Raw genomic sequence first — 21365 nt, 5'->3', positions numbered from 1 at the left:
GTCCACTTACGTAGGACTGACACCTCAGACCTCTTTGATGCATCATTTCCCTTCCATCAATTCCAAGGTTGTTTGCTTATATTATATTTGATTATCTATTATTATTATAAAACATTTTGGTTTGTTTTTGAAGTATGGTGGCTTTATATACAATATCAGTAATTAGACTAGTTCTATTTTCTCTCCTTTTCCTGCCCACTTTCACTCTTTCCCAACTGGTATAACCTTATTCATTCCTCAACTTCCAGAACAAATTGAACGTGCTCTGTGAAGTCTCCTCTATATCCTATATTCCCCATAACAGTAACTTTAATTCTTTGTTAGTTTATATTCCCCCCCAAAAAACTGTATACCTCGCACTCTATAATTAGCTGTTTATAGTCTAGTGCCTCCCTCTAGAGTGTAAGCTACTTGAGAACTTTGTTTTCCACCCTGTTTTAATAAACAGAGTCTGCCCACTAAATACTTTTTATTTTGAAAAAATAAAGGGAATAATGAACACATGACTACAAAATGCACTAATTTCCAGTAGAATCATCTAGGATGATATCTGTGCCTATGTATTTTTATTTAAGAGGTCAATTTTTACTTAATTGAGTCTTATAGGGGAAGACTTTTATGTCCTTGTGGCTAGTATTTGGTAAAGTCCAGGCTGTATCATGAGTTCTAAATTCAATGACACGTGTTCTTCTTGGGCCTTCGAGCTTATCTACAGCTGCAGATAAGCTGTATAAAGACAGTGATCACATCAGACTTGTTCAGTTCTACATACCTAGCACCTAGACTAATGCTGGCATGTTGGATGTGCTTAAACATTTGTGTTGAATGAATGAAGAGAGGAAAGAACTACACGACTACTTAGTTCCAAGAATCCCAGGGAAAGTGTGACATGCTAGAATCTGTTTAAATTCTTGCTATCTTTGGTACAATATGGTTTTGTTGAGCATATATTTCAATTTGGCAAATTTTATTTATTCCTTTTTCCTATATCACCACTGTCTGCTGGTCTTAGCCAGGTCTCAGCTCTGTAAGAAGTTATTTATCATGTCTGTGCCTCAATTCCCCTTTATGCAAAATCTTCTTCAAACATAGTAATATTTACATCAGAATGTTAGATAAGATAGGATAAGATAGTGCAAATGAAGAGATATTATGATAAGTTCTGATGTAATTTATTTGGGATATATTTCCCCTAATGCCCTCTCCTTTCTCATTTTGTATTTTGAGTCTTTTTTCACTGTTTTAAACCAGTGCATTATTACCGATTTAACCATTTGTTTATGTATATCACTTACATCCTGAGGATCAATATAATAATAATCATGGTAATAATTCTTTGCATTTATTGAGTACTTACTATGTGTCAGGCAGTGTTGTAAATTCTTTATGCATATAAACTGATTTAGTCTTCACAAAAATCTCTGTACCCTCGGTACTATTATCTATTATTAATCTTCATTTTATAGATGTGGACACCGAAACACAGACAGGTTAAATAAGTTGCCTAAGGTCTAATAGAACTTAAGGATTAAATTGCAAATAGTCTGGTTCCAAAACCTGTATTCTTAACCATGCTCTGTACTGCTCTTTTCAGAAGGTAAGACAAGCCTTACTGATTTGACGTCTATCAGATAGAATGTTGGTCCAGTGATGACAGCAGGTTCACCCCAGCTGATGTTGATGCTAAAAGGTGATGTTGCTACTACATACACATTTTCAGGAGGACCATCTGGAGCTGTAAAAACAGAAAATCAGTTACCCATCTACATTTGAGTTAGTATTTGCTACAGTTCTATAGAAAAGATCATGAAAAATGGATAGCCATAATGAATTAAGTATACATTAATTTATAGTTCACAGCATGCTAAACGTGTTGGCAAATCAAAAGATGTCATTCCTTTCAAAATAATTACAATAAATGAGAACTTCACTTGAAAATAATAATGGTCATCTATATATGATTTTTAAAAGCAAAATAATCTTGAAAATGAAATATTACTCTTGCTAAAATAAATCTTTTTTTAAATTCTAAAATAGTCTGACGACGTTCTTTTAAGAAAACTTGCAAAACATATTTGACTACAGAAACGTAAACATGGCACAAGGGAATACATGTAAAATGTATCATTATATGAATGTAAATTAAGTTGGTTTTATTATTTTCAATAAGACAATAAAAGGGATAGTATAGGAAATAAGTTATACGACTGATCTTATTATTACAAATGTAGACATTTCCTGGATTCACTATGATTACAAACAAATTCTTTAATTTGTTCTACTTGTATTATTGTTTTTTCATTAACAGTATAAAACAAGAGATAATATTTTAAGGAACTGAGTAATGAAAACCCTCATGTAAGTTTTCAATTTGTGAAACCACTAGGTATTAGAAGGGTTTATGTAATTGGCATAGACATTGACCTAGGAACCTTTTTGTACACATCTCTGTCCTCTTTTGGTCCCTAGTCAATTCTAGAAACATTAAATAGTAGGAAATAAGTATTTCCCAATATTTCTAACTTTTAAATCCACATAAACAAACATTACTGGACAAATATTATTCCATAGATCCTGAGAAAGCATACAGAGGAAGATAAAATATCCCTTTTCTCAAATAATTTATAAAAGGAGCAAATCGTGTGATCTTGATCAAACAACAAAATTTCTGGACATCAGTTTCCTCCTCATATACATATTTCACAGTGTGTGAAAATGGCCAATTTTGTGTTTGGCCCACCATTGCCAATTAATACAAAATGTTATAATAAAGGGCAAAGTAAAGATAGGACTAACTAGAAATACAAATCATCTATGAGAGGGCAAAGGGTGAGGTGGTGACTACAGATGGTGCCCGGAGTCAAGGTAAAGTTGCGCAGAGAAGATGGGAATTCAATAGGTTTTAAAGGTGAGAAGGATTTCAAGAAAGAGAAGAGCAGGTTTAGGGGCACTTCTATGAGCAGAGGATCACAAGCAAAGCCACAAAGACATAAACAACAGAGTCCACAGTCAGAATTTTATTACTATAGAATTGCTCTCTTTGTAAGCTTATGTTTATTATTTTATACATTCAAAAATATTACTCTAGGAAAGGGTACTTCACCAGACTGCCAAAGGAATCCACGGTACAGAAAAGATTCAGAATCCCTAATTTCAAGGAATAGAGTTATCAGTTAGGGACCAGTGTTCACGGAGGGATACGGTAGGAAGCAAGCTTCAGATGGTAATTTGAGAGCTAAGTTATAGAGCACTTGATTATTAATGTTAAAGAGTTTGAAGCTCATTCTTTAAACAATGGGATGCCACTGAAGTTTCGTTGAGAAAACGCAGCTTGCTCCAAAAAAGGTAAGTGCTCTGAAGCATTGAGTCTATGTAGGCTATTTGCAAAAATCGAGGTGAGACATGGTGAGACCCTAAATTAGAAGAGTGACAAGTGGATATTGATAAGAGGATATGAATCCTACAGTCATTTAAAATTTTAATAAAAAACTTATAAGCTGATAAGATGTGCACACAAACTGAGATAGAGGAAGTAGTAAAAGGTAATTCATGTACTCATACTGGGAGAATGCTGATAGAGTTCACAAAAATAGCACATTAAGGAACAGATACTGGTTTTGGTAGGGATGAGCCTATGGAAGGAGATGATAAAGTTGTATTTGTACTCATTGAATCGGAGAAATTCACGAGGACTGAGATGCCTGCCTGGAAATTAGAAAGATGAGACTACAATTAGGAAGACAGAACCAGGATGGAAAAGGGTTGGAGGGGGTGGTAGAGGGCAAACGGGTCAAATGTATGGTGATGGAAGGAGAACTGACTCTGGGTGGTAAACACACAATGTGATATATAGATGATGCATTACAGAATTGTACACTTGAAACCTATATAATTTTACTAACCAATGTCACCCCAATAAATTTTTAAAAAAGAGAAAATAAACAAAAATTAAATGAAGTAGAGCCAGGAGCTCTTCAAAAAATTTTTTCAGATAATTCCTTACAAATCGGGATAGTATAAATATGGCAAGTATATCTATTTCAAGTGATTCACGTGTCCTGAAGAGAGCTAAAAGGTTTATTTCAATACCAGATAGGTATTTAAGATGCTAATAGTAGTGGCAATCTTTGAACTATGGATAATTCTTTAATACTTGGAATACATTTTCAAGAGAAATGATATCTGCAGAATTTAGTGGCAAACTCAACCCATAAAATTATTTTTTAGAAATAGCATTGAAATATTTTAATAACAGTACTCAAATGTTATTATGGAGGAATCTAGTAAACAGGTATAAGAAAGTTTCCGTGGGATAATTCCTTTGGGGTGACAAACACACCCTTCCTACTTGTACCTCTTCTGATGCTTGCACAATACTCTGAACATTGACTCAGAGATTCAGTCCAAATGGCCCAGGGAAGCATCCAGGGTAGGGTGTGAGGAGAGGATGGTCCAGGATTCAGGGTTTTGATGAGCACAGAAGTGCTAATAATGATGACAGAACTGGGTCTGATGACTATAGTAAAAGAGATCACGGAATCTGCATATCCTGAGCTCTTCAGTCTTACGACTTCTAGCTTTATGAAAGCTGCCTCAAATTGTAGCATAACTTGTTTAGTTTATTAAAGATAGTAAATGAGAGTTATGAGAGGACTCCCACCACGAGCATAATTAATTGCTTTTGGACGGCATCACAGAGTAACGCACTCCATTTTCAAGATTGGCAACCCTTTTTCCATTTCAAACTGGATATTCCTTAGAAATATTATGCCCACCTTCTCCTTAACAAACAGCAGCTCTGAATATTTTTATTCAAAATGTTAAAATGAGTAGATGGGCTTCAGGATCAAGTATACCATGCCTGATAATTATTACATATTCTGCTCCTGTAGAAAATTGCTTTGAAAAATATAAAATGCTTGGTGGGTTTCAGTGATCTATCTTCTGTCTTTGACTATAAAATAGAATGGGTTAGAAGCGAAGCATGAATTTATTAGGCCCCTTGATAATTAATGTTTTTGCAAAACCTACCTTTTAACTCTGTAAGAATCACTGTCAGAGAAACAATTTTATGACAGGCCAAGTAAAAGACAGGAAAATATTTGTGATTTCCCTTCTCCTGATTTGTACCCAAATATTGTTGGCTTTTATGTATTCATCCAACCAGCAAATATTTATTGAGTACCTTCTATGTTCCTGGCACTAAGAATACAAAGCACTTCGAAGTGATCAGGGTAGGTGCGGACCTATCCTCACAGAGTTTCTAATATGTAAAGGTTCTTCTTTACTCAACAACTGTTTATGGAACACCTATTACATGCCAAGCACTTTTGAGGTGCTGGGGATAGAGAATAGAAGCAAAGAAACAGGGATCATGGAACCTCTATTTTAGTGGAAGGAGACAAATAATATCTATTTTAAAAATTTAGGTAAATATATAATATACAAGTAAAACGTACCATGTTAGGAAGTGATACATCCCACAGCAAACAATGAAGCAGGATAATGGGAGTGGGGATGCTGATGGAAGTTACTATGTTAAATATAGTGGTTAGGGTATGCCTCTCTAAGCAGATGACACTTAAACAAAGATTTGAAGGAAGAAAAGGAGCATGGAGGTGTTTGAAGGAAGAGTGTCACAGGGAGGAAAATGGATAGTGCAAAAGTCCTGAGACAGGAGTTTGCCTGGTGTGTTCCAGGAATAAGAAGGACTCCAGTGAAGTTGGAGTAAAATAATTCAGAATGAGAATCAGAGAGGAAATAGGAGCCAAGTTGTGTAGGGCCTTTAAAAGCACTACTCACGTCTTTGTAAGAACTGTTATTGTGGACAAACAAGACTAATGCCATAATTTATTATCATGAACTAGAAGGGACCTCTATAGATTTTGGTACTTGATATCTAACTCTTACCAGAGAGGCGGGTCAAATGAATTATATCAAAAGAGGCCAGACTATCTCCAGAATCTATACACCTCTATAAAGTATACCAACTCAATGGCTGCCAACTCAACGACACTTTTAATCCTAACTCATTCGAGCGGGTTGACAAGGTGGTAACTTATTGTTACCCAGACATCACAAACGGCTTACTGATAATATTCTGTGACTAGGAAAGTTGACAAGATTTTTCCATGACTATGTTGATGGTAGCTTGTGGTTGGAAATATTTCCAGGGAAATATGTCCATGCCTTCTCTGCTCTACAGTCTGGACCTTTGGGGTCTCAATCGAAGACAGATCCAAACCATTTCCCAAGGAAAAACCTTGGATACGCTCACAAATATGTCTGTAGACAAGCTCAGAAAGCAGTATGATGCCTTGCTTCAACTTCTCATCTTTCATAGCAAAATGTCAACCTTGCCATCATTCCTTTAATACTAGCAATCAAAGCCCTCATCAGTGAGTGTCTGCTACCCCAAGCAGAGCTGAGAGAAAAATGACATTCAAAAATAATTCATGGCACATACTAACTACTTGTACTATTAAATATTTTAAGGTCTATATACTAATCAATCATTATAAAAAGGCAAGATATTTAGCCCCTTGCTGAGCTGTGCTTTAATGCCAGTTCTTGAACTTTTCCCAGTTGTCTTTCTTTCTTTCTTTTCTTAAGAAACAATCACTCTAAACAACATTCCCTTTTTCAGTAAACTTGATGAAATTGCTAGTTTTGTTACAAAAGTGTTCCCTTTGTTGAATCCTTTGTGAAAAATCTTTCTTGAAATGAATTGTACAATTTGTATTCTTGAAGGATAAGAATACGATGAAATAAGAACTCTTAAATCTGAACTAAAAAATAAAAGCAAACACATACATAACTGAACTGATATGTGATTATATGCATATAATATATAGCAATATATATTTCATCTGTACAAAACAATGAAAATGATCATTTGATTAATTCATAGAATATTTGAGGGAAATATTTAGAACACCATGTGCTCAAGTCTATTATAAAATAGTAGCTAATTATTTTAGTAATGTCTAAATATTAGAGCGTACTTATAAGTATATAAAAATTTCAACTTTCTTTTAGGTGATTTTCTCTTGGAATTTATCAAAATTCTAAAATACATCCAGTATTCTCTCTTTTATCACAGTGTGTAGCAAATTATTATTAGATTCACATAAGGGGAATACAAAATTACAATCATGAATGTTGACTACCAAATAAAGGAAACGTAGGCAATAAAGGTATGGGAGCTGAAAATATGCCAGTTTCAAAGCTTGGTAACTTATCAACATTCTTGGGAGACTTTGTTTGTCTCCCCATAAACTGTCACATTCTGATTTAGGATTGTTTGTGAAATGAATCTCGTCAGTAATGAGCCAAGATATCACTATACCCTTTCTCTTATAAATCACAGCAATTTACTCAGTCGGAATGATCTATCCTTATTCTCTCATTCCCCATAATCCAATCACTTCCTCTCATAAGCACTTTCCTCCTGGTTTTCACAATAATGCATTTTCTGTAACTAACAACCATCATTTCCTGATTATCATGCTTCTATCCTTGCACAGGAATGTGGGTCTTACGTGGGTCAGGGTCATCTTTCCCATCCATCTGTGTCCCCACGCTAAGTGTGTTCGCTGAAAGGTGAGTCTGGAGATACCATCATTTTGCCTAGTCCCTATAAAAGTTTGAATGCCCCCAAGTCTGTGCCACTTCGATGAAGAACTACCAAATTTTGGTGTGTCTAATACTATACTTTCAGAATAAGCACATTCAAAGATGTATTAGTGACTTTGCCTTCAGTAGATCCCTGTAAATTTAATTTAATGATGAAAAACGTTATAGAAAGTACTCTATGGGTTTTAGTGCACCATGCTCTAGTGGTTTTCCTAAAAGAATAAACAAAAATAAATTAAGGATTTGACAGCAGCTCACAAGACAGAAAATGTTGAACTCTGTACACAAATGATATAAATTGTCTGTATATCTATTTGAATTTACATTCAGTTTCAAGTTTATTTAAAGGGGTGGCCCTTCAGGGTATTTTGGTTTCAGAATTTGGTACACTGGACCACCAAATTCCTAGCTACAGTCATCATTAAATAAAGGGCTCTGTTTTGCCTCAGCTGCACAAATATTAGTGATGTCCAAGATTGTGTGTTGGCTTTGGTTCACACACCTGGAAGAACTTGCTTTGAGGTTTAGATGTCTCTCTGGACTAAGGAGTGGCTGAGTAGCTTGGGTGTATTTATTGTGCCTTAAACAATTCAGGACATCAAGGGCCTGGGAGATGTTTGGCAATTACATTGACCATATTTACTCAGGCCAAGGGCATCTCAGGGCCTATCCCACCGGTTACAACACTGAGTAATCAGCTGTCCTTCCTTGGTGTTGGGCTTTCCCTAGAGCCTGGTGATTTCACTGCCCAGTATGGAACACTACTGTTGGCGTACGCAGTACTTCCTACTGTTCTACAAGACTTTATTTATTTATTTTTTATAGTTAGATTTCCCAACAGCAAGATGGTATCACAAAGGCAAATCCTACAAGCCTAAGCATTTGTCTGATTAGGTTACTTGATGAGTACTGAGAATGAAGACAATGACTTACGGATGTCCACAATACTAGACTTCATTGTATGTCTGTTTCAGGGGTACAAAACAATGTAGTAGTTAGATATTTACAGAGAGTGATAACCCTTCCCCCTAGCCTACTACCCCTCTGACATCGTATACGGTTGTTACAATTCCATTGACTCCATTCCCTATGCTATACTCCACATCCTGTGACTATAAATATTGTTAATTACAGTTGACATGCACTGTTATTCAGCTTCAGCTTCAGGTGTACAGCACAGTGGTCAGGTGTCTGCACTGTCCATAAAGTGGTCTCCCTAATAAGACAAGTGCCCATCTGACACCCTACAAAATCTTTACAACATTATTGATTATATTCCCCAAACCATCTTTCATATGCCTGTGGCTGTATTGTGATTACTAATTTGTACTTTCTAATCCCTTTACCTTCTGTTTTCTTTGCTGTTTATTTAATTAGTCTTTTTCTGACTCATTTCAGACTGGCTTAAGTTGAAAAAAATAATACAAAAAAAATTCTCTCACTTAAAATATTAGCCATGCCAGTTATGATTTAAAATCTTCTAATATTAGTACTATTGTTTTTAGGACCAGAAAATGCGTCTTTCTTTTAAGAAAGCATCATCTTTATAAAACAACTTTCTACAACAGTGGTTATGAAAATGTAGTCTCCAGACCAACAGCATCAGTATTACCTGGGAAATTATTAGAAAAGCAAATTCTGAGGCCATACCTCAGGATGACTGATCAGAAGCCTTGGGTAGGGCTTAGCACTTTGTGTTTTAACAAGCATGTCCCTCACCCTGAAAAATATTCTATGCTTGTGGTACAGGTTTAAGAACCACTGCTACACATCAACATACCATTTGAAAAAGCAGTGCCATTTTTCTTTAGATTAGGTGACCAATAATTACCACTCTTGGTAACAAAGAAGAAAAAGGGGTTAAATTACTGTTTCTGTGAGGGCTAGCAGTGGTAGAGGGCTTAGAAGCGAGTGATAAACATGGAAAAGTACGTCCAGCCAACAAAGACTCCAGAGACCGGTCTCCGCCAATCTTTCATTTATTTTAATTCTAGATAAACTGTGAAGAGGTTTCTCTCTACCCTCACTCCCTCCCATTCACAAAGTACCTAGAGTAATGACAAGTCATCAGGTCATCGTGTTCCCTAAGAACATAAGAAAGCACTATTTGCTCTGCCTTGAAGCTCTGCGTAGGAAAAACCTGGAATAATTCAGACAAGGCCATCACCATATGGAATGTTAGGGCCAGGATAAGTGTTGCTACTTTGTCCTCCCTTACCTGGTATGCAGGCACAATCAGGGTGAAATAAGTATCACGGGTATCATTAAAGAGAAAAGGAACCAAAAGTGTAGTTTGAGGTTATGTGTGATAGGCAAAGTCCCATCCAATTTGTTTGGGAATGGAGATGGCTGGGTTACTAACTAGAAGCTTGTATAATATTTCCAGGTCTTTCTTAGTCCCAGTTGTCAAATAATATCACATAGTAATAATCCTTCCAATTTCCTTTAATTGTTTGGTTTTTAGTGCTATTGCTGAAAAAGACATTCCACTTGCTTATGCAAATGGGATTTAAAAATAATTTTATTTGTATTTTGGAAAACTTGCTTAGCAACTTGACAAAAGCTTTTTTTAACATTATATAGAAAGTTGAATGCTTTATTAAATAGTTTGATTTTATATGTCTACTATTATGCCCTTTAAATTATGAATTCACCCGAATATCTTCTCTTTGTAATCCTACTTAGCATCCCTCCACCTCTTAGTACCTTCATAGCACAAGCCTAGTTAAGATCTAAGAGCACAGGTTCTACACTAGAAATTAATGAGATTCATGAATGAATCAATGTGCAAAAAGATGTCAGAGGGGTAGTAGAGTGGGGGAGGGGAGTTGTCACTTTGTGAGGGGTGTAAATGTCTAACTATTGTATTGTTTTATACACCTGAAACTAATAAAAAAAAGAAAAAAGAAAAAAAGGAAAAAATATATATATAACTAAATTTAAAAAAATTTAAAAAGCTCTTAGAATAGTACCAGCACATAGTATACACTTGATGAGATTAGTGATTGTTATTACTCTTAACTATTCAACCAAGGGCTCTCAAGGGCTTTCTGGTTACTGGGCCCAACCAGAAAGTGACCTAAACAACCAGGCGTAGCAATGTTAGTCTTTTCAGATTGGGAGTTTCCAGTCAAATCAGAATTCTCCCTACTTCATTACTAAATGCGGAAGAAAACAGAGCTGAATTTTGGTTGACCCAGGGCCTAATGCTAAGGCAGACCTGAACTGAGGTCAATGATCAAAAATCACAAAGAACAAAGCCTACTTAATACTTCTTTCTAAACCAAGAGAAAGAAGATTCTCAGAAAACTCCAAATAAATTCAATTCAACATGAGATTTGAAGTTCGAGATGAGAAAGTGAGAGAATTCAATTGAATTTTTTAAAAGATAAACTGCAGGTAGCTATCACTGGGGGAAAGATATTTTTCTTCATTTTTTCCTAGGATAACCAGACTTTCTATAATATTGATTTAAAAAATAGTACAGTGATAATCCTCATAGTATCCCTTGATTTTTAGTGACTTTACTGAAATATGTAATAATATTTCAAAATATTTTTTTCATTTAAATTCTGGAAAACTTGCTTAATAACCGACAAAAGCTCTTTTGAATTAAATATATAGTTGAATGCTTTATTAAATGCTTTAATTTTATATGCTTACTATAATGTTCTATAAATTATGATTTTACCCAAATATCTTCTCTTTGTAATCTTACTTAGCAGCCCAAATTTTCTCCTTTGTTTTCTTCATGGACTATCAACCTCTTATGATCCCACTTTGCTATATAAATTCATTGAGTTTTTTATCTTACTTAATCATTTGATACTGTTAATACTTGAACCTATTTGAAATAGGCATTTTTTTTCCTTCACTGCTTGAAATCCTTCTCTACTTACTATTAGGTTGATGCAAAAGTAATTGCAGTTTTTGCAATTATTTTTAACCTTTTAAACCACAATTATTTTTGCACCAACCTAATACATACATAGTTATTTCTTATGTGCAGTAATTCATACTACTTATGTTAATTAATGAAAAGAGAAAAAATGTTAACAATACAAAATTGACTCATCTTGTGAAATAAAAGAAGCTGAACATGTCAAACATGGAAAGTAACTAACCAGGAAAATTTTAATTTTGGCAACAATCATGTAAGTATTTGAAAGACAAGTTATAGACAATATTAAAATAAAACTTTGAAGAAAATTAGTATGAACTATTTTGAAATATGGATAATTTTGACATTGAAAAAGTTTCACATTACAGTTAAATGCCTTCCTCGAGTCCAAATGCTGTATTCATTCAGTCTTTAATATTGAGTAGACATGGAGTGTAAAACAACATATAAGACATGATCACCTGGTCATCTCCACTTTTAAGGAGCTCAGAGTTCCACAAAGGAGAGAGAGATAAACAATTATGATCCTAAATGATCAGTAGTTTAGAAACAAGTTTTGGGAGGTGGGAGTGGAAAGATGAATTTATAGAAGACTTTGCAAAAGAGGTAATCGGTGTGAACATTAAAAATAGGCAGCTTCTCTCCAAAAGAGGACAGGGAAAAAAAAAAGAGTCTGGAGCACAAAGGAGAAAGAAAAGGCATGTATGGAGAATATAAGCAAAACCATAACAAACTTTACATAACATATTAAAAAGAATGAATTTTACATAACAGGAAAATAGAAAACTATCAAATATTTTAAGCAGAGGAATAGCATGGTCAGATAGGTTTGTTTAGAAGCTGAATTCAGGTGGAGGGTAGAGAAAACGGAAGCAGAAAGATAATTTAGATACCTATTATTATACTCTAGGATATGAACCTTACGGGTCTGGATTTAGAGAACTTTAACGAGAAAAATAAATTTCAGAAATGTTTAGAAGGAGAATTCAATAGGACTCAGGTATGGACCTGAGGATAACTAGGAAGAATTAAAACTGATTCCAACATTGTTGGCTTGAACAATTAGGTAAATAACAGTACAATACACTGACACAGGGAACACACAGGTAGGAAAAGTTTGTGGTGGGGCAAAGGCAATGGTAACATAGGGTCTGAGATGTCTGTGGAAACCGAAGTGGTCAGACCAATACTTCAACCTACAGGTCTAGAAGAGAGAGATGTCTTCAATCACATATTTGGGAGTCTTAGGCAACTAACTTAGAAGATTTTCAACAGCACCTAACTAATTTCACAGAAGTACAACCATGATGTCTAGAACAAATTATATTCATTTCCTCTAGTGGCCATAGGATAGAGCCTATTCTAAAAATGCACTGCCACCAAATGGGTTTCTTCACGTCTCGGACTGTGTTTTCCTATTTATTTATGGCCAGCATCTCTTCTTACCATCATGTAATTGCTTCTTTATGGAAAGGATAATATCTACTTCTGTTATGATAGCATTCACCACTTTATCAATGCATTACACCATTAAGAATAAATTAAGGAAATTCAAACTCATTTACAATTCCTTATTTTAAAAATCGGTAAGGCAGACTTTGCACTCTGTTTGGTTTTTCTTCTTTTTAGATCATAAAGTTGCATTCCTTGGAATCTTCTTTGATGAGGCATGTTTTGTTAATTTTTTTTTTTAACCCAACAGATGTTTGGGTAGTTAAAATTCCTCATGAGTATGGTATCCTGTGGTTTTCACAACCTAAGTGTTACCCCAGGAATTTTCCTTTCTTGCTCTCTTCCAGTCCTGGTGGTCCATAGGAGATGCACATTATGAAAGTCCCATTTCATTCCATACTAATTTCACACCCATACTCTTTTAAAGCTGTACATTTCCTCAGCATTATAAGTACCTATTGTGCACCACAGAGATACTTAACAGCTTTCCAGTCTATATTCCTATCACACACACACAACTCAAATTGCTTTTGAGTCTAAGGATAATCAGAAAAATAAGAGATTAGTAAAATAATCTGCAAGATTTCAGTGTTTCAAGTCAAATAGTTCTGCCATTTGTAATTTTTGTGCTTGTTTGTATCTACACACACTCAGTATGATGTAAAGAGTTATGGCTATTATATAGATGACTTAAGGAGAAAAGCAGTTTGGCTTCAAGTACCTAGATCAGAGTATGTGGGAGAAAGAAATGTTAGCTTGAGTCAGCTGAACGTTGTTTTCTCTATTTACTCTAGTGTACAGTGGTAGACTCAGACTCAGAAAGTAACCCAATTTAATTCTCAGCTAGCATTTCTAACTTTGCTCCCTGGATTTTCAATTTGGATATTCTTCTTTACTAGCTCAGAGAGAGTAAATACAACATATTTTCTCATTCTACAAGCCATTTTAGAATATTTTATAATATTTAATATTCAAATTGGGTGGTCTTTTATTTGAGTCATTCAAAGTTTAAATAATTTGATTTCAAACTAACCACCAATTGCTATCTCCTTATCAAAAGCTCCAGATTTTGATGAAGTTCTATTTTAGTAAGCGCTTAGACTCAAGCTGATGTCATTAGAATAAAATGCAATAGGAATTTTATACTAATTTATATTGTTTTGTATTTTCTATAATTCAGAAAAATTGTTCACTTTTACCATTTTATCTTCTTACATCATTTTATGAAACATAACACTTCTTGATTCAATGATAGGTAATACAAAACTTACTAATTTTCTTCATCAAGATTATTTTTTTTATGTTTGTAAAATGTCTATACTTTCTATCTTTGATATGCAGAATCAACAGCTAAGCATTACTTACTTTTAATTTTAAAAGCATTACTGCTCTTCAAAATTTTAGTTGCTTGACTGTTCTAATTTACTGTATTTTCATACCGTAGTTAGTTCACCATATGTATTATCTTGCAATAATATATGTAGTGTCTTTTTGTTGTTTATATCAAATGTAATCTCAGATGATCTTTCCTTGGCTTAATATAATAAATAAAACACTTTTACTGTACAATTAGGAAATATAAATATGTTTATCATTAGAAAATGTCACCTCAATTCCTGATACTAAAAGAGCAACCAACTCATTCTTATAACCTACACAATTAATTTATTATTCTCACCCATATATGAATACTAAGCTGAAAAGCTAGTATGCTTGAAAACGCCAAAAAAATCATATGTCTATTATTACAAATTCTGAAATACATAAATATTTTCACTTTTCTCTCTTAATCAGTGGAAGAAAGACAATTTTCCCTGTATCCTCTGGAAATAAGAAAGTCTTTGTATTTTTTGATAAACAACAGAGTAGAAAATCAGTTCTCAACAATAAAGAAAAAGAAAAGGGAATGGGAGTAGTATAGAAAATATACTTAAGTGAAGATAAATTTCTTCATCCTCAAATATTCTGTGATGGTGAATTCAAATTGGGGCAATGGGATACTAGACCCAGTGAGAAGAAAAATATCAGATGAAAGAAAAACTGGTACTCCATGAAAAAGGTCTTCTGTGGATTAGTCATCAAGTAAATACCGGGAAGCTGGGGTGAGGAAAAGCCAAGATTACTTTCCCCATTGCATGAAAAACTAACAAACCAACGAACCAACCAACCAACCACCAGTGGCAAAGAGAGATGTCCTGGTAAAACTAGGAAAATAATGCTATTTAAAAAAGAAAAAGAAAAGAAAAAAGCTTACACTGATTTTGAAATATTTTATATATTTCCCCATTATTTCTTAAGCCAAATAATGGAGTAGTAGGGAATTGAAAATAACCAAATTCTAGTGAGTGGATCGTAGACCTTAAAGGGATAGGAAGTAGAGGGACTAGGATGGAAGCAATGACATTCGAGTAGAAAGATTCCCAAATTTTCTGATTTAGAACATGGGATTCTTTAAAAATATATCTTCCCAGTTTCATTTACTAGCTTCTGAATTGATCCTGTGATATATTGTTTTATCCTAATTGAACATCTATCATAGCACCTAGAGTACTTGAAGAGATGGTACATTTAGAAAGTCAACTTCCTGGTTCAGTGTAGTAGGTAGAGGCAGGTAGTACACAAGTCAGATGCTCATAAGGAATAGAACAGACACCCTTAGTGGCAGCAGACAAATAGACACAAGATCTATTTAACCAAAGGTTAGAAAATTAGCTGCCCACAGGCCAGATCTGGGCTACTGATGTTTTTGGTTTGCGCAATGAAATGCTTTTAAATTAAATAATAAAAAATTGTCACAAGCAAGAAATTGAAGATTTTTATATTAAAAAATATAACTTCCCTGTTTCTTTGAAACATCAGAAGTCCTAGTAGTACAGCCTGTTTAGCAGACAATAATCAGCCAGGGGTGAGTAGTGGGTACCCCTCTAGACAGTGCATTCTCTGTTAATTTGCCATGGTTTCCACCACTCCCAATTGCCTGACATCAGCCTGCTTATTTCATTATGGTACCTGTCTGATCCCTTCAAGTAATTTCCAGTTGTTCCTGGGATTTTAAAATTTATTCATTCAGTCAATGTCCCGTTTCTATCAAAGTTGTACTTGTGATTTTATTTATTCCTATTGGCTTGAAAGAATAAAATCCCTGACTTAACCTATATTCTAATCTCTAGCATCTATTTTCTTTTTGTTTTCTAGTTATTTATATTAGAATAGTTATTTCTTCTCAACTACAATTTCAAAATAATGTACTTATTGAATAAATCCAACCCAAATTTGGTTTTTCCATATTTTTCTTTCCTTTGTTATGGCACCATCATCCTCTCACCTGCAGTGGAAAACAATTCATTTTCCCTTATCCACATTATCTTGTTCAGTCAAATTTCACTCATTCAAAAAATATTTATAGAATACCTACTGTTACTAGGCACCATTCTAGGTAAGAAGGAAATAGCAATGATCAAGACAGATTCTTAAACAAATAAAAAAATATATCAGGTAATTACAGATATTCACTTAAACAAGATGATGTTCTAGAAAAATACTGCATAACTATTTTAGATTGGGTAGTCAGGAAAATTCATTCTGATTAGGAATATTTAAGTAGAGGTATGTGTTATAAAAAAGCTGCTCATGGGAAGATGGAGGTGGAAGAATATTCTAGTCAAAGGGAACAGAGAGTGCAAAAGTCTAAGTTCTAGGGTTTCGTGTGTTTAGGCAACAGAAAAAATGTCTAGTGGGTAATGGTAAGTAGGAAAATGGTTATAAATGAGGTTAGAATATTAGGTAAAAGTGAGGTCATGCAGGGCTTAGTAATCATGTTAAGAAATTCTAATTTTATTCTAACAGCAATGGGTTCATTGGATAGTTTTTTGTGTTTTTTTTTTTTTTTTTTTTTTAAAAAGGACATGACATCATCTGATTTAGGTTTAAAAAGATCAGCCTGAAAGCTTAGGAAGTGAGTCAAGTTAACATGGTAGCAGTATGAAGGATAGGACTAATATGGTAGCAGTATGAAGGATAGGACTAATATGGTAGCAATGCAAATGGAGGGCCATATAGAGATGGCACGGTAGAAATACACCATTGGCAGAGTGGAGGAACAGAACACTGCCATATTTTCATTTTCTGCAACCAGATGAGTGGTGCACCTTACTAAGATAGGGAGAATTGGAAGATGAGAAGGTTTGGTGTTTACACCATGCTAATTTGAGGAGGTATATTCAAAACACATGCCCAATGATATCAATGGATCACATAAATATACTGATCTGAGTTCTACCGAGCAGTCAGAGCTGGAAATAAATGCGTATTTGAGAATAATCACTATATAAGTAGACTTTAAAGCCACAGGGCAGAACAAGAACACTTAACATCGCCTAGAGGTTTGTATTGATAAAGAAAAGGGCCAACCAAGTATGATCTCTTCGCACTCCAATACTTAGAGTTAAAAAAAAAAAAAAGGATCAGCAAAGGAGGCTGAGAAAAGAGCTAGCTACCAGGGAGTAGGAGATAAACCAGAAGTGCAGATCTTACAGAAACCAAGAGTCAGTGCTACAAAGAGGAGAGGTTGTACAACTGTGTTGATGGCTGAGTTTTCCAGATTCTATCTCATGTCGAATTACATTAACAAACATTTATTGGACATTGACTACACAAACATTATGCCAGGTACTCTGGGAAATAGGAACAAGAGACACACTTAGTGATCTAGAAAATGAAGCTTCTAGATCAATGCATATTTCACTGTCTATAAAGGACTAAAACTACATCCATCTATTACTGAAAATGTGTGTGTGTGTGTACGTATGTGCACGTGTGTGCACGTGCATATGTTATTCTACTAATAGGTAGCAAAACTTTTAAGAAAATGTGATTTGGCTTTGAAAGGGATCACCTAGTCATAGCCTTGGTCAAGATAGGAGGGTGGAACCAGAAGGTGCCTATTTGGAGGATTTATGTGGGATGGTGCTGGATGGGGGACCCAGCTGACCTGAAATTTGATCTGGAGAGCTTGGGGCAGGAATAGCATTTCAGAGACAGTGCATTGCTTGAAAGCCATCACAATTCTAATAGAAATCTTTACTTAATTATGGTTAATGTTGTCTAAGCAAGTAGGGTAACAAGTGAGTTTTAAAATATAAAACTAAGGTTGCAAGAACAATCTTTACCTACACTTAGTGATCTCTTTGGAAAAGCATTTAAAAAGCTTTTTTCTTTTTAATGCAAACATCCCGAAAAATGTGTAGACGGCAGAAAATTTTTGAGAGATTTTGTGTTTCTTCTTTATATTTTTCCCTTCCTCCTCATCTCAAACTAGGAGTCAGACCTCTGGCATTTCTTCGCTTCAGAATTTTGTATAGGTGAAAAGAACAAGCTGAAGAGCTGCTAGAAGACAAATCCATCTGAGCTATCACGAGTGTGTGTGTGTGTGTGTGTGTGTGTGTGTGTGTGTGTGTGTGTGTGTGTGTGTGTAAGCCTGAAGTCAATGAAAAGTTTGTAAAACCTGGCTTAAATGCAACAGAGACTCCAGATAGGAAGGAAAAATGTAGGCATGGACTAAGAGTTCTCCATGGCAGTCAGTAAAGCCTCGTGATGGACCACAAGACAGGCCTGTAATGCTTGCTATATAGGACCCTAGGACCTCAGCACAACTCTGGAAGTTTGAGAAAAGCCATAATAATGATGGAAAATGAATTTCCCATTGGTATTCAATTAAATTAAAAGTAAATATGTTACTACATGAGTTAGTTTGTGCAATAATTCAGTAATTATGTTCCGTTGTTTTACATACAATTGAATTAAGCAGAAATTATTAACATACAGATACAGAATAGAACAGAGATCAGTGTGTATATATATCATACATATACACACACACACACACATTGTGTTGCATGGAAGCCATCACAATTCTGTGTAGACAGTGTTCAGGAAGTAATAATAGAAATTTGTTTATTTAATGTTAATGATTTGTCTAAGCAAGTAGGGCAACCAATTAGTTTTAAAATATAAAACTTAAGTTGTAAGAGCAACCTTTACCTACACTTTGAGTGATCTCTATGGAAAAGCATTTAAAGAGCTTTGTGTGGAATGAAAAAGTATATACACACATACAGGACATTACTTACGGCCAGGCAGGGTTTGTGCAGATATCCAACTTGAAGCGTTGCCATAGCCGGCATTGGTGCTGGCAGCGACTTGGAATCTGTACCATCTAAATTTCTTCAATCCATATACCGTCTCTTCAGTTAGGTCAGCTTCATAGAGGTATTGAATTTTTTGATGTTCAACACATTCTTCAGATTCCCATTCTGTGCATTTTTGAGCCCGAAGTTGAATGGTAATCTTATAATTTTGGAAATAGCCAAAGATAGTATCAGGTCTCATCCATGTCAATGTTGCACTAGTTGACTGAACATTTGAAAAGGCAATATTTGCGGGAACACTGGGAACTGAAAATTAAAGGAAAAAAATGGAAATGATTAGAATTAGCAAATATTTTATAAACAGAAGGAACAGGATTTTAAAATATTTCTTTATTATGCACCTAGTGATGTCATAAAGTATCTCTTGTTACAACTGCCCTTAGATTAACATTCCCGTATTTAATGAGCAGAACCTTAAGGTGATGTTTCAAAAACCAGTGGTTCAAAGACGTAGAGGACAAAACAATTGTGATTCTTTTTTATTTCCAATTTTGCTCCCCAATTCACTCATAAACTACTTATATAAACTTTGGCTTCGTATATAAGCACTGGTACAAAAGAAAATTGCAGGCACATATAACGGTCTGAATTTTAATATTCAGTCCCAAGAAAGACGTTCTTATATTTAAATGTTTGGATAGATACAAGTGAATCTTATATATAGGAAATGTGGTTAGGAAATGATTCTAAATAAACAAGATTATTAAGTGAATTAATAATTTATATAAGTAGTTGATTTTTATTTTATCTTGCATATATTTAAAATTAACAAAACCCTTTCTGGAACATCATCCAGCACAGACGAAGGTATCTGTATATTACCTATAATCACATAGTTCTACTTGGAAACTCTTACTAGATTTCATTTTAACCATTGGTTTGTTATATGACTACCACGTGCCAGGCTCTCAGCCTGGTTAGGGATTCAGGATACATAAGCTTTTCTCTGGTTTTTTAGAAATAGCCATATGTTGGGCATGAAATACAATCATGTTATGGTTAGAAATATGGAAGAACAATGAACTAAGTGGTTTAAGTACCTTCTTCAACCATGCCTTTTTCTGTATATGTGCAAGGGTTTTTGCTCAGAAGGCAGAGCTAGAATAACAACAATCACTTCTATGAAAATTACATCATTCATAAAAACTGTATGTTAATATTCACACTTAAAAATAAGACAATTATTAAAGCAGCACTTAAAAAATCCATTTATTCCTAAACATATCATATTAATTCAACCTTCAAAATCGAATGAGCACCCAATTTATGTCAAGTATTATTATTGGTTCTGGGAATTCAATGAATAAAACACACAAAAGTCCCTACCTTTGTGTAATTTATATTCAGGAGGTTTATATATAATAAAAATCTAAGTAAGTATTATATATAGTATTTTGAATGATGGTTAGTGTTATGGAGTAAAGTAAGGAAGGGAAGAAGGAGAGAGATTGTTCCAGATATATTGAATTTTTAACTTGAGCAGTTAGAGAAGTCCTCACTGGTTAGAAGACATGAAATTCCTGATGAAGGTGGGGGAACTAACCATGTGAATATTTGAGGGATGAACATTCCCAGAAGAGGAAAATGTACTATTAAAAGCCCTATATTGGAACTATGCTTGGTATATTTGAACAATTACAAGGAGGACAGTGTGGCTAGTAGGAGTCGAGGTCTGAGAAAAACACTGAAGGCTGGATTGTATACAACATTGTAGAACACTGTTATGACTTCCATTTGAGCAGAGGAGTTACAGGCTTTAACATGTTTTCATGGAATCACTCTAGCTACTGTGTTGAGAGTAGAGTGAAGGGAGACAAAGGTGAAAACGGAGAATACTTAGTAGGCTATTGCAATGTCAACAACAAGAGATCATGATGGCCTGGACCAGCCTCATAGTTGCAAAAATGAAAGGAAGCATTCAGATTCTAATATAAATTGAAGGAGAGCTGATAGGATTTGCTGATGTGTGACATGTGGAGAACAAGAGACAGAGAGTAGCAGAGCAAAACTCTAAGGTCTTTGAATTGAGCAAACAGAAAAATCAAGTTCCTATTAGCCAGGAGGGGGATGATTACAGAAGGAGTACGCTTTGGGGAGAAAGATTTAGAATTTATTTGAGCATGTTAACTTTGAAATGCCTACCAAATACCCAGAAAGAGGTGTCAAATAGT

At 34.7% G+C, this 21365-nt stretch overlaps 1 protein-coding gene across 1 annotated transcript in view; it reads right to left on the bottom strand.

The window, feature by feature from the left end:
* PTPRQ (protein tyrosine phosphatase receptor type Q) overlaps positions 1 to 21365 on the bottom strand; it is a 196965-nt gene that overhangs the window by 70023 nt on the left and 105577 nt on the right. The window contains exons 26-27 of the mRNA XM_033118569.1: positions 19117 to 19440; positions 1614 to 1735 (exon numbers count right to left, since the gene is read on the bottom strand). Coding sequence (XP_032974460.1) covers positions 1614 to 1735; positions 19117 to 19440 — 446 coding nt within the window. The remainder of the gene's footprint in view (positions 1 to 1613; positions 1736 to 19116; positions 19441 to 21365) is intronic.

Source organism: Rhinolophus ferrumequinum, chromosome 10, assembly GCF_004115265.2.
Source record: "Rhinolophus ferrumequinum isolate MPI-CBG mRhiFer1 chromosome 10, mRhiFer1_v1.p, whole genome shotgun sequence".
NCBI lineage: Eukaryota > Metazoa > Chordata > Mammalia > Chiroptera > Rhinolophidae > Rhinolophus > Rhinolophus ferrumequinum.
Note: the sequence above shows the minus strand (reverse complement) of the source record. Positions and strands in the feature narration are given on the sequence as shown.